This window comes from Marmota flaviventris, chromosome 9 (genome assembly GCF_047511675.1).
Source record: "Marmota flaviventris isolate mMarFla1 chromosome 9, mMarFla1.hap1, whole genome shotgun sequence".
NCBI classification, from domain to species: domain Eukaryota; kingdom Metazoa; phylum Chordata; class Mammalia; order Rodentia; family Sciuridae; genus Marmota; species Marmota flaviventris.
The window spans coordinates 59,515,316-59,530,936 of record NC_092506.1 but is presented as its reverse complement, the minus strand read 5'-3'; the positions used below and the strand labels follow the sequence as shown (position 1 = coordinate 59,530,936).

Sequence of the window (15,621 nt, the reverse complement as noted above, 5' to 3'; positions counted from 1 at the left end):
CATTTTTTCCAAAGTCATTTATGGCACGCTCATGAGAGCCTTCCATACATTTCATCTTGCTTGTAAATAATCTCAAGTCCATTCCAACATGGACATGCAAGGCACTCAAAAAATTTCATCAATAGAATAAGCATTCAAATTAACAAGATTGTTTTAATCAACAAGAGGAGAAAAACAAAGAAGGAGGAATGCAGGATTTGTTCCTGTATTCTCCCAATAACATAAAATGGTGCCAACATTCATGGCCCCATCACATTGTAGTTAATGAAGCAAGACATGGTCTCCACAGTGGTTCATTAAATTCCTGTCATGACTTTAAAACAATAGCAGAACTGAGGTACAAACTGATGTGGCAGGGTATTTTGTCTAGGCTTACTTGCTAAGACTAAATAAGGATATCTGAAGTTGTATATTCCAGAATAATGTTTGGAAATCTGGACAGGATTCATTAGGACAGTCAAGTAAGTGGGTTCGAATTCCCCTGGTAGATATTCATGAGAAGGAGTAGAAACAAAAACCCTGAGGTGTAAGACAGAGGAAAAAATAGAACCTAGTTGTGTTGGTAGACCTGGAAAGCCATATAGAGAGACAGAAATAGAGGACACAGTGAATCTCAGGCTCAAAAATATGTGAGATGGTAAAAGACAGAGTTATTAGAATTACTTTCATTCAGGAAATGAAATAACAAAGCCATAATACTAAAAGGATATTTCTATGAGGAGAGTGTGGTACAAGGATACCAGGTCCAAGGATACCTCTGGATACATCATCCAGGACCAGTTTCTAACAAAGACATTGTGGAGTACGCCCCACAGGTGCCCAGAGTGGTGCTTGTGTACTTCTCTATTATTTTTTTAGTGACTTATATAGCTTGGAGACTTAATATAAAGACCCCCCCAGGTTATATTTCTTATTATATATGCGTGTGTTTTACCTGTCTATAAAAATATTTTATTTCAGGTCAGGCTAATCTAGGAAATAAGGTGAGAATGAAACTAGGAAGACTGATGGATATAATCTGGAAATGATTATAATCTGGAGACAGGAAAATATGGCCAGGTTCTAAAAAGAACAATCCAAAACACTGTAGAAGGATCTGATCTGATAGACACAGGGATTAGATTGGGAGTGTTGAATAAAGAGATACAATTGTGTAATCAGGGAAGCGTTTATGAAAAAGCTAGGATTATAAAAAAAGGATTAAATGGCAAATATTATCTTTATTGTCTTTCTTTCCAGGGTGTGCCCTCAACTCAGCATGTTCATTTTCAATAACACCACGTCCTCCTCCTCCGGCTTCCTGCTCACTGCGTTCCCTGGACTGGAACATGCTGATGTCTGGATCTCCATTCCTGTCTGCTGTTTCTATACCGTTGCCCTCTTGGGAAACAGCATGATCTTGTTTGTCATCGTTACCGAGCGGAGTCTCCATAAGCCCATGTACTATTTCCTCTCCATGCTCGCAGCTGTTGATCTGTGTCTGACCATCACCACCCTTCCCACTGTGCTTGGGGTTCTCTGGTTTTACGCCCGGGAAATCAGTTTAAAAGCTTGCCTCATTCAGATGTATTTACTGCACACCTTTTCCTTTCTGGAGTCCTCGGTGCTGGTAGCCATGGCCTTCGACCGCTTCATGGCTATCTGTAACCCACTGCAGTATGCTGTTGTCCTCACAGACATGATGAGCTTGGTGATCGGACTAATCATCTTCATACGACAAGTAATTTTCATGTTTCCTTGTGGTCTCGCCTTGAGTAATGTGTCTTTCCGTGGAGGCCAAGAGCTTTCCCACCCGTTTTGCTACCACCCAGACGTGATCAAATACACACATTCCAATCCCTGGATCAGCAACTTTTGGGGCATGTTTCTTCAGCTATTCCTGAATGGCACAGACTTGCTGTTCATCCTTTTCTCCTACGTCCTGATCCTCCGCACTGTTCTGACCATTGTGACCCCCAGGAAGCAACAAAAAGCTCTCGGCACTTGTGTCTGTCACATCTGTGCTGTTACCGTTTTCTATGTGCCAATGATCACCCTGTCTTTAGCACACCGTCTCTTTGATTCTACCCCAAGGGTTATCTGTAGTATTTTGGCCAATATTTACCTACTCTTACCACCTGTACTGAACCCGGTCATTTACAGCCTGAAGACCAGGATGATCCGCCAGGCCATATTTCAGTTGTTCCAGTTCAAGAGTTCAAGGCGCCCCAATATGAGGGGCCTTCAAAGAAGATGAGATTGAAGAGAGAAATGGATTTGGTGACTGAGGCAATTCCATTTGGAATATAGGCTTGGGAGAACAGGATAGTGTTTCCTTGAGCTTATCAGAGTTTCATAAATACCACAATTCAAAACCCATTTAATTGTGTATATGTTCTTCAGACATTTAACAAAATGACAGAGTCTCCTGTGTGTGCACATAAAAAGCACAATAAAGTCATTTAAATCCAATGGAATAATTTATCTGTTTTAAAATATTAATTCTCAGACCAGAAATAAATGACAATAATTTTATATTTGCATCCAACTATATATATATTTTTTTCACATTCCAAGGGAAAAATAAAGGTTTTCTTTGAGTTGGTAAAAATAAAAGTTGAATGTGTGTGCAAAAGCACACATACAGAAATTTGTGGTTAAACACTTTAGGAAAATCTTGCACACTGCTTTCAATTTCTTTTCAATTCCTTCTAGAGAGCACTGTCTCCTCACAGATGCACTCTTTGTACATCTTTCTTTAATCCCTTCTCTTTCTCTCTCTCTCTCTCACACACACACACACACACTCTTTTTCTCTTGCTCTCATTTGCTTAGTCTATTTGAATATATTTGGAACCTTTTTATGATTATAAATGTCATATAAAATTTAGATTAAAATTGTGAATATATTGAGAAATACAGAAAATTATTAAAGATTATTTATAATCCCACTAATGACATTTTATATATGACTAATATTTTTTTAAGCAAGTCAACAGAAGTGCACACAAATATACACATATACATTAACACAATAATGTATGCTTATGTGTCTCTTGTTTGTGCGATATTATTCTCTGTTAAGTCATAGTACTTTGTATTAGTTTTTCTTCGAGTCTCTACCAGAATAGGCAATTTATTGTTCTTTTATGTGTGTTTAAGTTTACCAGATCTTAGTCAGTGAGTATTAATATTTGTTTACTTGTTCTCCCCACTACCAAACTGTGAGCTGCTTCATAGCAGGCCTATGTCTCATGCTTCATTTGATCCTTAAGATCTGATACACTGCCTAGTATATACCACTTAGTTGTTAGTGTTGTCTTGCATGGGTGAATGACAGCATATAATATTTATATCATGGTTTAGGTTATGAAGTCCTATTATTTAACATTTCAGTTACTCTTGACATATATCCTAATAAATATATATTTGATCATACCACTGATTATGTTCTTAGAGTCCTAGTAGTAATATGAAGTATTAAACTTAGAAGGAAACAAAGTAACTAAATTTAGTGTAGTAACTGAAATTATAGGTTTAAGAATCATACTATCTGCATTAGCATTCAATCTCTAAACACATTTGACCTTTATTTCCTTGGAAAAGTTGTTGATTTTTTAAGCTTTAACTTCCTAATCTACAGAATAGGAGTAATCAATAAACCTATCACTCTGTGCTTTTGCAAAGTTAATGTTGCTGATAGAGGTAAACATATAGGCCAATAGGCTGACACCTGGCAAACACTGGGTATATCCTATTATTTCTAATTTACTATTTAAATATTATTCATATAACTAATCACTTGTTAACAAAAATATGCTTTTCCTTTTCATTTTTCCATTCTTGTTTTCTTAGAAAAAAATTCCCATCCAGAGATGATAGTTTTACTTGTATTTAAATAAATTTTAAAGTTACCTCAGCTCTTAATTTATTTTAATTTATCTTTGTGTGTGACACCATGTCATGCCCACACATATGAAACTTTAGGCTGTCATTTTTTCCTACTAGTGTTATTTGACCAATTAATCTATATTGCATTATTTTCTGATATTGCTTTATTATATGTTGCCAGGTCTTATATGGTGTGTTATAATGCCTTGATTCTCTTTCCTTCCTCTGCCTATTAAATTGTTGAGTGAACCACACAATCTTACCCTATGTAATAAATATCACCATCATATTGAGCGTTAGCCTAGTTTCTGTTTTTATCTTATATTCTATAGTCTCCTCTTGTTACTCAATTTTTAGAGTTGTTGTAGTAAATTTCCAAACAAATGTTACTGTAAGCTGAACTGCAAATGTATGAAACCTATATGAAAATGCAGAGAACTGGACCATGGACCTGTTCAGTCTTCAGATGCAGAAACAAGATTAATTGACATGTTATCACTTAAGAAATTCCTGCCTGGCACAGATTTGAAATTCTGAGTTTGGGGCAAACACTAAAAGGAATATAAACACTGTTTTTCATTTCACTCATGAAAATATATGTGTGTGTTGGGGGGTTTAACAGAACATGAACTATTTTTCAGGGCAGCTTCAGGACATAAAATTCAGTTACTCACTGATTTCTTTTTATTAGAGGGTTTTAATCATACATAATGGTTGAGCTTATTCTGAGAAAGTCATACATGTCTGGAATTTGATTTACTCCATCTTAGTCCCTGTCTCCCCCTTTCCCTCCCATACTGTCTCCCCATTCTCCTTCCTCTGCTTTAGTGATCTTCCTTTTATGTGTCTATGTATTTATTTTTGATTGCTGCTTTTTATAAATACACAATGGTGGAATTCCCTGTGAAATACACACACACACACACCATGATTCTGTTAGATTTATTCTTTGTTTCTACCGACTGACTCTTTTTTGTTTGTTTGTTTAAGCCCAAGCAGGCTACATTTTCTATCACTTCAGATGTTCATAGTACTTGTAATATTTTCATAATCATCAAAGGCTCTTTGATTGTTAAGATTGTTTCTCAAAACAAGTTGGGGGAAAAGTTGCATAAGACTTCCAGCCAGATGCCATTCCATATGTACTATAAAAGTACTGGAACTACACCAAGATATTCATTATGCCATTTTTGTGTGGAAACAAAATACAAGTAAGAGAGACAGATATATGAACTAGTGATTATGACAAAATTGGTGAATGTGTGGGTCCCTGAGAAAGAACTGAGTAACAACCTGGGGAGAGACAAGATTCACCCTGTCTTCCCTGATTAGGGCATCAGTCAGGGTCAGCTACCCAACAATAAAACCTTAGCTAAACTCACCTGGAGACAAAAAATAAATATGAATATTTAGCCATCAGAGAACAACTTCTTGAAAATGGTTCTTTGAAAGAGAAATAATATCATATGTGAGTTCTGTTTAGACAATAAAACATTAAAATGTATTAACTTTTCCCCAATTCATATAAAAGTGTTAAGGATTGACTTATTCTAAATACATACGTGTGCACACATATACACATACATACACATACACACACACACACATGCATATAGTACCAGGGATACAACCCAGGGTTGGTCTATCACTGAGCTACATCCCCAACCTTTTTTATTTTGAGACAGTTTTCACTAAGTTGCTGAGGACCTCATTAAAATGCTGAGGTTATTTTTATATCTTTGCCTGTTATTAAGCAGATACAAACCAGAAATACACAAGAAGCAAATGATTTTACAGAAAATAATTTGAGGAACCCAATCATCTATAGTTGGTTGTTATCTTTTTAAAATATAAAATCATATATGCAAGTATAAGATTTTATGTTATTTAAATATACATTATTTATATTACATAAATATAAAATAATTCTGAAATTATTTCTAGATTATTTAGTTAATTTGCTATATCATAGTTTTAAATACCAAATACTTACATAATCACAAGAACCAAACTTTATAAAGTCTATTTTAGAGCAGTTAATAACTCAGTTCTTTTAAGACTACTATATATGTTTTTTTTCTTTCCTACTCCTTACTAAAAGTATAATCATCTGTCTACTTATAATAGTTATTACTTCTTGGAACTCTGGAATTTTGTGGGGAAAAAGACTTTTTTTTTTTTTGTTTTACCTTAAAGAATGCTGTGAGAGAGTCTAATCTCATAAAACAGGGCTATGAAAACTTTGAGGTAAAAAAAATTACTGGTTGTCCCTATTTTATTGTTAAGGAAGGAGGAGAAGGAGGACATTATTCCACCTCACAACAGTAAGTGACTTCACTTACATGGGAAATCAAGAATTCCCACAAAATAACTAAAGTTCCCTCAATGAATATAACATGCCTAAGAGTCACCTGAAAGAAAATCTGCAACCAGATTGGGGTAGCATCTTTTAACCTCTGACTTGTCTGATATTCATTATCTGCAGGGGACAAGATCTACTGGCATATGTACTTATCCTTGTGCTATAAGCAATGTAACTAAAATAGTATATCAGTGTATTGATTCACAATTATTATTCATGCTATTGAATAACTGTCCCTACATCCCTATCAATGCCCATGTAAGTCCTGTGTTCATATAGTAACTAGCTATATTTGGTCAATATAATGACCATCGTATAGGTTATACTGATTATAAAGATGATTTTAAAGATAATGATGGATCATTGATAATACAACTCTTTTTAAGATATCATTTTCTTCCCTATCCTGGCTGATCTTGCCCTACTACTCCCTGCCATATTTTCACTTTATTCCCAGTTTTTCCAGAACTTTTTCATAAATTTGCTCTGTCTTCACTCAACATGCAAAGGGGTTCATCAGAGGTAGCACTAGTAAGAAAATGTCAGCAGCAAGGATCATGGCAAGTGGGGACTTGTGCTGGCCAAAGTGATGCATAGATGCTAAAGTGATGGAGGGCACATGGAACATGAGCATGTGGGAGACACAGGTGTTGAGGTCCTTGAGCAACTCCCTTTGGGATCCAATTCCTATCATCATCTTCAGGATAAACACATAGGACACAGCAATAACACCCTCTTTGACATCATGCAGAGGGCAATGAGGAAACCAGAGAAAAAAAGTTTTGTGTGTTGTCCAAGCAAGAGCCTGCTTCACAACATCCTGATGGAGACTATAAGAGTGAGAAAGTAGGCTTTTCCTATAGTACGTTGCCTACAGTATGTCAAACAGCACCAAGAGCATGTTTTTAATGAGAAACAGCTTACCTATTTGGGCAACTCTGGCACTAGTAAGGACATTCTGTATCTCAATGTAGCCAAAAGATATGATCAGTCAGTTCCTGTCAGTGAATCCATGGAGAAAGATTTTTGAAAAACAACAGACAACTGGGGAGATTGCAGTGACATTGAACAGAGATTTGCAGCATAGTAGGGAGGAAGGAGGTGGATAGATCCCCGTCAGAGACAGCCTACATGGAAAGGAAATAGTACATGAGTATATGGAGTGAGGGCTCAGTCCCGATACAAAGAGAATGGAGCAGGGCTCAGGTTGTAGCTCAGTGGTAGAGCATTTGCCTCGCACATGTAAAGTTGGGTTTAATCCTTGGTACTACATAAAAATAAATAAATAAAATGAAGATATTATGTCCATCTATAAAAAAAAAAAAGATGAAGAGGACAGTGCATTTGCCCAAGCTGGCCACCAGGTACATGAGGCCAATGGGTTCAGAGTTCTACACATGAGCATGCTCCAGCCCTGTAATTTCAATCAGAAATGGGTGGTGATCTTAATTTCAGGTCCGAAATTATTTATTCACAAGTCTGAAGTGACACTTTCAACGTGTATCTGTTGTGCTTCTCTCTCTCTTTTTAGCAAGTCTGAGAAATGAGCAAAAAAAAGTGCAATTTATAAAAATGTTTTTGCTAGTGTATTATAGTTACACACAAAATAATGAGGCTCATTTTGACATTTTCATAAATGCATATAAAGTAATTTGATCCATTTCAATCCCCAATACTTCTCCTTACCCTTTTTCCTCACTCTCCCTAATCCTCTTCTTCTATTCTCTTGGTCTTTCTTCTATTTATTTATTTTTTAAATTAGTGCTTTATACTTTTACATAAAAGTGAAATTCATTGTGATATATTTGTACATGCACATCCCATGATTTGGTCACTTTAATTCTGTAGTTCTGCTTCTTTTTCATCTCTTCCTCCACCTCTTACTCTACTTAAATGTTCTCCCAATTTTTGTAAGTTCTCCTCTATTTTGATTCCTTGTTTCTCTCTAGCTTCTGCATATGATAGAAATCATTTGACCCTTGACTTTCTGAGGAAAAGTTAAAATTCAGGAGCTATTGAACAGCTGATTGAGTCTCTAAACAAACACCTAACATGATGAATTTAAAGAACAGTATATTTGAACCATGAGCAAGATGGATTGAACTTGAGAGAAATTAAGAAGCCGCTCAACAAGAGAGAGTGCAATAATCCTATGAAGAGATGACTATGGGATAGGCAGAGAGAGAAGGAAGGCATTTATGAAACAAACATATAGTTTGTAGGATATTCACAAATTCCACTAAATGACTAGAAATAATTTTAAATTCTGTAAGTTTGCTATTTAACCTATTTGGGTAATGTAGTCCTTCTCCTCTTACGTGTTTTGCAAAACCAGATTCATACAGTATGCTGAATTTTGTACCAAGATATTCTTCACCAAAATTTATATTTTGAACATGTCCTCATGTATAGAAATATTCTAAGAAAAAGTCAAAAGTTTGAGTAAACAACTGAAAATTCAACTGGAAGGAGGGCAAGGAGTTCATTGTCATGACAATCTGTCTGAGGCATTGAGGAGACAGTACTGCTATGGACAAAAAAGGAAAACTTTTTAGAAACTAGAGGCTTAGCTTGAATGATGAATTCAAATTTTGTATTGAGAATTTGGCCAAGATAACTGAACATTTAAAAACCGACATCCTGCAGAGAGCTTGAAACAGGAGCCAGGCATGCTGCCTTTCTGTGAGGACTGTAAGCATTGCATTGGCTCCTTTTACAAGGTGACAGTACTTGGGTGTAGATATGGAAACTTCTCGATGTCACCTATATTTCTCCTCTCATTGATCCCTGCTTCCACCTTCAAAGTCAGCAATGTTACCAATGTTACGTCCCCCTGTGCTGTTTGCCTTCTGTCACATTTCCTTCTGACCATTGTTGGGAAAGAGGCTCTGCTTTTAAGGATCCAGGTAATTAAATGGGGTCCACCAAGATAATCCAGGATAATCTCTCTCTTTCTCAATGTCTTCAACCTAGGTCATATCTGCAAAGTTATCTTTTACTATGTGAGGAAATATATTCACAAGTTTCAAGGATTAGGAAGTTGACCTCTTTGTAGGAGGGTGCGTTTTTCTGCCTATCACGAATACATTGCCTCAACTTCTCTTTCTCACATTTATTTGTCAAGTACTACATTATATATGTTAATTTTTATAATCTTAGAAATTGAAACTAACATTAAATAGATTTATACATTAAATAACAACAATAAATACATTAGATATTAACATAAGTAGCACAATTTTTGAGTTTGAAGAAGTTTAGCTCTAACTTATTAAATGTACAAGGGACACCACCCAGAGAAACAATATTTCACATGTGATTACTGGTCATAACAAAATACTAAGTAAATATTCATTTCCTTTCTTTTCTTAGTTTAAGTGTGCTCATTTAGTCTTTTGAACTCATTCCAATTTCTGGTTTTGCTATCGTTTTGATTCAGCCTCAGTTTTTCTCCCCCCAGTTGGTAGTGTATGCAGATTCAATGAGGTCTTACATGTTCCATGTTTCAATACACATACGAGGAAACAGTGAATGTAAATTCATGACAAAATGAATAAAAATAACAATGACTGTAAGAAGAAAATAGACAATTAGTGTTCAACACACACCCTGATATTTCCATACGTGCAAATATCATGCATCTATCATATCTAATCACCTTCCTGTACCCTTGTTGCTCTCTCTCCCATCATGCTTCCCAGCTTCTAGTATCCTCTTCTATTTTCAGGTCATCTTTATTTTTAGTTTCCACATATGTGAGAGAGGGAATAAGATACTTGTTTATCTGTGTTTGACCTATCTCATTTAACATGATGACTTCCAGTTTTACTCATTTTTCATGCAGACAGGATTTCATTCTTCTTTGTAGCTGAATAATACTTTATTGTGTGTGTTTACTGTTTTTCTTCTTTTAATTTATTTATATATCTTAGTTATTGTGAATAGTGCTACAATAGACCTGAGTGTTCAGGTATTTCTTTTGAATGCTGACTTATTTCCTCTGTATTTAGGCCCAGAAGTGGTATGGCTGGATTATATGATAGTTCTATTTTTAGTTTTCTGAAGAACCTCTGTACTGTTTTCCATAGTGACTGTACTAATTTACATTCATACCAACAGTATATAAGGGCTTCATTTTTTCCACAGTCTAGTCAGAATTTATTTATTTTTTGCATTTTTTTAAATTTTCATGATTTTTTTTACATTTTAACTTTTTTTTTTTTTTTGCAAATCTCATTGATGTCATGGTTAAAAGAAGATAGTTGTTATATCCGCTTCTAAATTCAATCTTTTGAGATTTCTAATGTTTTTTAGCCTTTGGAAAACTTCACTGTATGCTTGAGAGAAAATGCAAATGGAAATTATAAAACACATATAAAATCATATGCCATCTTAATACTATTGTGAAAGTAGTTATGACCTTAGAAATTTCCAGGAAGTGTCTCAGAGACCATCCAGGGTCCCCATAAAATACTGAAGCACATATTTGTTAAATAAATACAAAGTTTATCCTGGAAATGACAGAGGATCAATTACAATGATGCATGAACACAAAAGATATGGTCTCTACCTTGAAGAGAATTCACCTCCTCACAGAAGTGTTCAATGGAGTCTAGCTCAATGGCAGGTCAGGTTGTGGGAGCTGATGGGTTGGGTTGATGTCCTGATGGTGCTTCTGATACAAGCAGGATGTGAAGCACAGCCACTTGACAGTGTGTCTGACTTTACACAAGGTATGATCGCATGTGATGTCATGAGCTGAGAGTGTCATCCCATTTATACCAGACAACTGAGAATTATTGTCTTTCCAATTGTGCAGATCTTTGTTCTTGAGCATACTGTGAAATTATAGTTTGGTGTATATGAATTAATTCCACTAAATTCAAAGAAGAATGCAGAAGTTTGAGAGATAATTGTTGACTTCAGATCCTCAAACTTAATAAGCTTAGAATGAGCCATAAATCCCATGAGATAACTTTTCTGTTTATATTCCCTTAACAAAATTATCTCTCCTCCCTTAAAATGTCCATTCCCTGTTTCATCACACAAAGTTAGATTTTTAGGCTTATCCATTCTCAGGATATCTATATCCAATCCTGAAAACATCCTGTCAACTTTACTTTGTGAATATTTTCCAATTTGTCAACTTCACCTCTGTTGCTCCCCTGTCTCATAATATGATCTCTCATTAGAACTGTAGCATTATCTTCTAATTGTTCCTCCACTCTCCAGTCTTATCTTTCTTTCCAGTCTTGTCTTTCTTTCTTTTTTCTTCTCTTCCCTTTTCTCTCCTCTTCAACCCAGGTGCAATAATGATTCCTGCACATGGCTTAATAGATCACATTTGTCTTCATAGTAATGAGTAAGTTCCTAACATCTTTCATTCAACCCTTTAACAAATCCTGTTATTTATTCATTATAAATTTCGTATATCTTTTCCCTCTACTTCCATGACCACCCCCTGCTCCAAACCAGTGTCCTCTCTTACTTAGTATTATTACAATGACCTAGTTTTTTTTCCATCCCCCCCTGCTGCTTCCCATGTCTCCTGAAGATGATCCTGTAAAACAGAAACCATGTCAAGTTAAATTCCTGCTCACAATTCCCCAGTGACTCCCCATCTAATTCTGAACTGAAATTCCAGACTTGACTTGGGTGATATGGTCAGCACTACCTTTCTTTCCTCCTTACTCTCCATGTTCTCCACACCACAGTGGCAGATGCAGTGGTGCTCCCAACATACATAAGCACAAAATATGTTCCTGCTCTACATCTTGAACATGCCCTTCTCTCTACTGGAATCCTTTTCCCTCCAAGATATGATTGTGCTGCATCCTCACATCCTTGAATTATCACCTCAGTGAAGCTACCCTTGACTGTCTTAAAATTAAAACTTTTTTCAACACAGCGCTTACTCTCCTTTTCTATGTTAATTTTTCTTCATAGCACTTTTCACCCTTTTTAAATTTTCTCATGTTTATTGCCTGTTTAACCTTATTAAACTCCAAGACTCCTGAGGGCAATGTTTTTGTTGGTTCTGTTTTATTGCTCTATTCCCCAAACCAAAAACATTGCAGGTATATTAAAGTAGGTACTCAATAGATATTAGCTGAGTGAATGACTAAATACACAGTCATTGCAAGTTCTGATTCCTGTGTATTCCTGGCTGCACCTCAAGATACCTCCTCCTCTCAGTCTCAAGAGAACTCAAGTCTGAGTGGTTCTTGCATATTTTGTGTTTTGTTTTATGCAGGCTGGGGATCAAATGGAGGGCATCATGCTTGCTGTGAGAGCACCATACCATGGAGTTACAACTCCAACCTTGAGCAGTTCTTTACAAGAATTGTTAATAGTTTCTCAACAAATACTACTCCCTGTCATCTTTTGGCTTCTTTACAAAATACTTGCTTTGCTTAGAATAGTAATTTTCCTCAAATTTACCTGGATAACACCAAGCTCACCTTCAAGACTCAATTTGTATATCACCCAGAATGATAAAATATTCCAGATTGCTTCACCAGAACATGAATTCCTTCAGGATGAGAGATGTATCTTGTTTGCCAATTTATTCCCTGTAATTTTTGTAGAAGTTCATTGTATGAAAGTGTGAGACTTGTTCCGCATTCTATTTCATGCTTAACTACAGCCTCAGAGCCTGCTGTAATTATTGTCTATTCTCTTTTTCCTTCTTTCTTTCTCTTTCTTTCTTTTTTTTTTTTTTTCTGTGCTGGGGTTTATACTCAGGGTCTCACACATGCGAGGCAAGCCTTCCACTGTGGAACTACATCATATGTTTAAGTAGGCAGCCTTGTGACATAGACATTTTTAGATTCATTTGAATAGAACATTGAATTAATTTTTAAAAATTTGTTCTTTTTAGATATACATGACAGTAAAGTATATTTTGGAATATTATACATACATAGAGTTCAGAAAGGTAACAATTTTCCAAAGTCACACAGAAATTAGGACTTTCTCAGCCAGACTTTGTTTATTGAACTTTCTAGTATATCAAAATAATATGAATTCACTATAAGATGTAAGAGAACATAACTAATGTGTGGATATAGGAATTACAAGTGCATGTCAAAATTATAAGTGCCTATGCAATGGTTTCATGTTTTTTTCTGAAGTTTTGAAGTATATAGACACATAGATAGTAGAATGTATTTTGAGATATCATTTATATATGGAGTATAACTTCCCATTTTGTGGTTGTACAGGATGTGGGGTTACACTGCTCATGTATTCATATATGAACATAAGAAAGTTGTGTCAGATTCATTCTACTGTCTTCCCTGCACTCCACCCTTACCAATCCAGCAAACACCAATTCCCCTATTGTGAACAGTCTGTATCAACATATCAGAGAGAACATTGGCCTTTGGTTTTGGGGGATTGGCTTATTTCACTTAGCATAATAGTCTCCAGTTCCATCCATTTATCAGCAAATGCCATAATTTAATTCTTCTTTATGGCTGAGTAATATAGAAACCACTCTGGACTCACACATAATCTATGCTATTATATATTTGCTGCCTGGGGCTAATCTTAACTCTGCCACAGTATCATATTCTAGGTTCACACATTCATCATACAGAAATAGCTTTTTTCATGGCAGACCAGAGGAGATCCTGGTGGTGGAGGGCATGGAAAATACAACTTACCAGTACCATAGTCTACTGTCTCCCTCCACATTCACCTGAACAGAGTGAGAACTGTGTGAAAGCTGTGGTTTGCTCATTCTTGTATGTTTGTTGTGTAAATAAGTAAGTTTCCTCTATTTTATGCATGTGAGATATTATAAAGATAGAAGAGGAAGGATGCATTGAAGGAGATGGTGCCTCCAAGACTTGACCTAATTAGTAACAAAGAGCGTGGGTCACCCGATCACGAATCTGTTTAGTCTTCACACTGTAGACAATGGGGTTCATCACAGGAGGGAACAAAAGATACACAAAGCCCATAACCACCTGGACCAGATGGGGTGCCTTCTTTCCAAAGCGATGGATGACAGACAAGCCAATCATGGGAGTGTAGAAGAGGAGCACAGCACAGATGTGGGAAACACATGTGTTAAGAGCTTTGAGCCTCTCAGCCCTGGAGGCAATGGATAACACAGTTCGAAGGATCAGAGCATAGGATAAGAAGATCAGCAGTGAGTCTACACCTACTGTGGAGACAATGACAAACATGCCATAGATACTATTGGCCTTAATGTCTGCACAGGCCAATTTCATCACCTCTTGGTGGAGGCAATAGGAATGTGAGAGGACTGGAGAGCCACAGTAGGGGAATCTTTTGAGCATAAAAGGCAAGGGGAAAATGAGGGCTACACTCCGGCCCAGAGATGCAAGGCCAATTCTGCTAATGACTGTGTTGTTGAGAATGGAAGCATAGTGCAGGGGGCGGCAAATAGCCACAAAACGGTCAAAAGCCATAGACAGTAGCACAGAGGACTCCAGGAAGGACAAGCAGTGAATGAAAAAGAGCTGGGCAAAACAGGCATCGTGACCAATATCTCGTGCCCCAACCCAAAAGATACCCAGCACTGTTGGGAGGGTGCAAAGGGACAGCCCTAGGTCAGTCAGAGACAGCATGGACAAGAAGAGGTACATAGGCTCATGGAGGGAGGGCTCTGTTTTAATGATGAAAAGAATTGTGCAGTTGCCCAGGATGGAGACCAGGTACATGAAGCATAGTGGGATGGAGATCCAGATGTGCACATGCTCCAGCCCAGGAATGCCACTCAGCAGGAAGGAAGACATCATGCTGCTGCTGTTTCCCACGGATCCCAGTGTCATTGTATGTGGGGAGAAAGGGTGAGGTCAATTTCTTCTAAAACCCTGACCTGAATTGTGCAAATGCTGTTGATTGCACCTTGAAGAAATTGAATGAATGTGAGGAGGGAGAGAGAGAGAGAGAGAGAGAGAGAGAGAGAGAGAGAGAGAGAGAGAGAGAGACTGAGATCAGGATCAAATAGACCTGGAACTGTCCAGCTGTTCTAAGAGGTTGTTTCACTCTTATCTCTGATTTCCTCTCATCATCTGTTTGAAGGAAATATTTTGTTGTCTTGTAGTTTCAATAAGAAAGATGTGGAATTGTCAAGGGACTTCTTAATGTTGTGCAACTTTTAAGAGCTAAACTGAGTGAGTTGAATGTTCTGACCACTGTATCAACCTCCCTTGCCAGGCTCCCTTGCTTTCTAGAGTTTTTTTTTTTAGTTGGCATCTCATTAGGTTTCCCAGGCTGGTTTTGAGCTCATGGGATCAAGGGATTCTTTAGCTTCAACTTCCTGTGTGTGTGTGTAGGTGAGACTATAGGTGTGTGCCATATTGCTCAGCTTTAAATTTTTATTAGACTTAGTCACTGTCTCACCAATGTCCCAG

At 36.8% G+C, this 15,621-nt stretch overlaps 2 protein-coding genes and 1 pseudogene across 2 annotated transcripts; 1 reads left to right on the top strand and 2 right to left on the bottom strand.

The window, feature by feature from the left end:
* Positions 1-1,258: 1,258 nt before the first annotated feature.
* Or51t1 (olfactory receptor family 51 subfamily T member 1) lies at positions 1,259-2,236 on the top strand. Its single transcript, XM_027942827.2, has one exon. The coding sequence runs from the start codon at positions 1,259-1,261 to the stop codon at positions 2,234-2,236; it is 978 nt and encodes a 325-aa protein (XP_027798628.2).
* A 4,438-nt stretch (positions 2,237-6,674) lies between these two features.
* LOC114098585 (olfactory receptor 51A7-like) lies at positions 6,675-11,930 on the bottom strand (annotated as a pseudogene).
* A 2,164-nt stretch (positions 11,931-14,094) lies between these two features.
* Positions 14,095-15,036, bottom strand: LOC114098431 (olfactory receptor 51G2). The gene has a single exon (XM_027942674.2). It carries the CDS (start codon positions 15,034-15,036, stop codon positions 14,095-14,097), a length of 942 nt encoding a protein of 313 aa, XP_027798475.1.
* Positions 15,037-15,621: the final 585 nt, after the last annotated feature.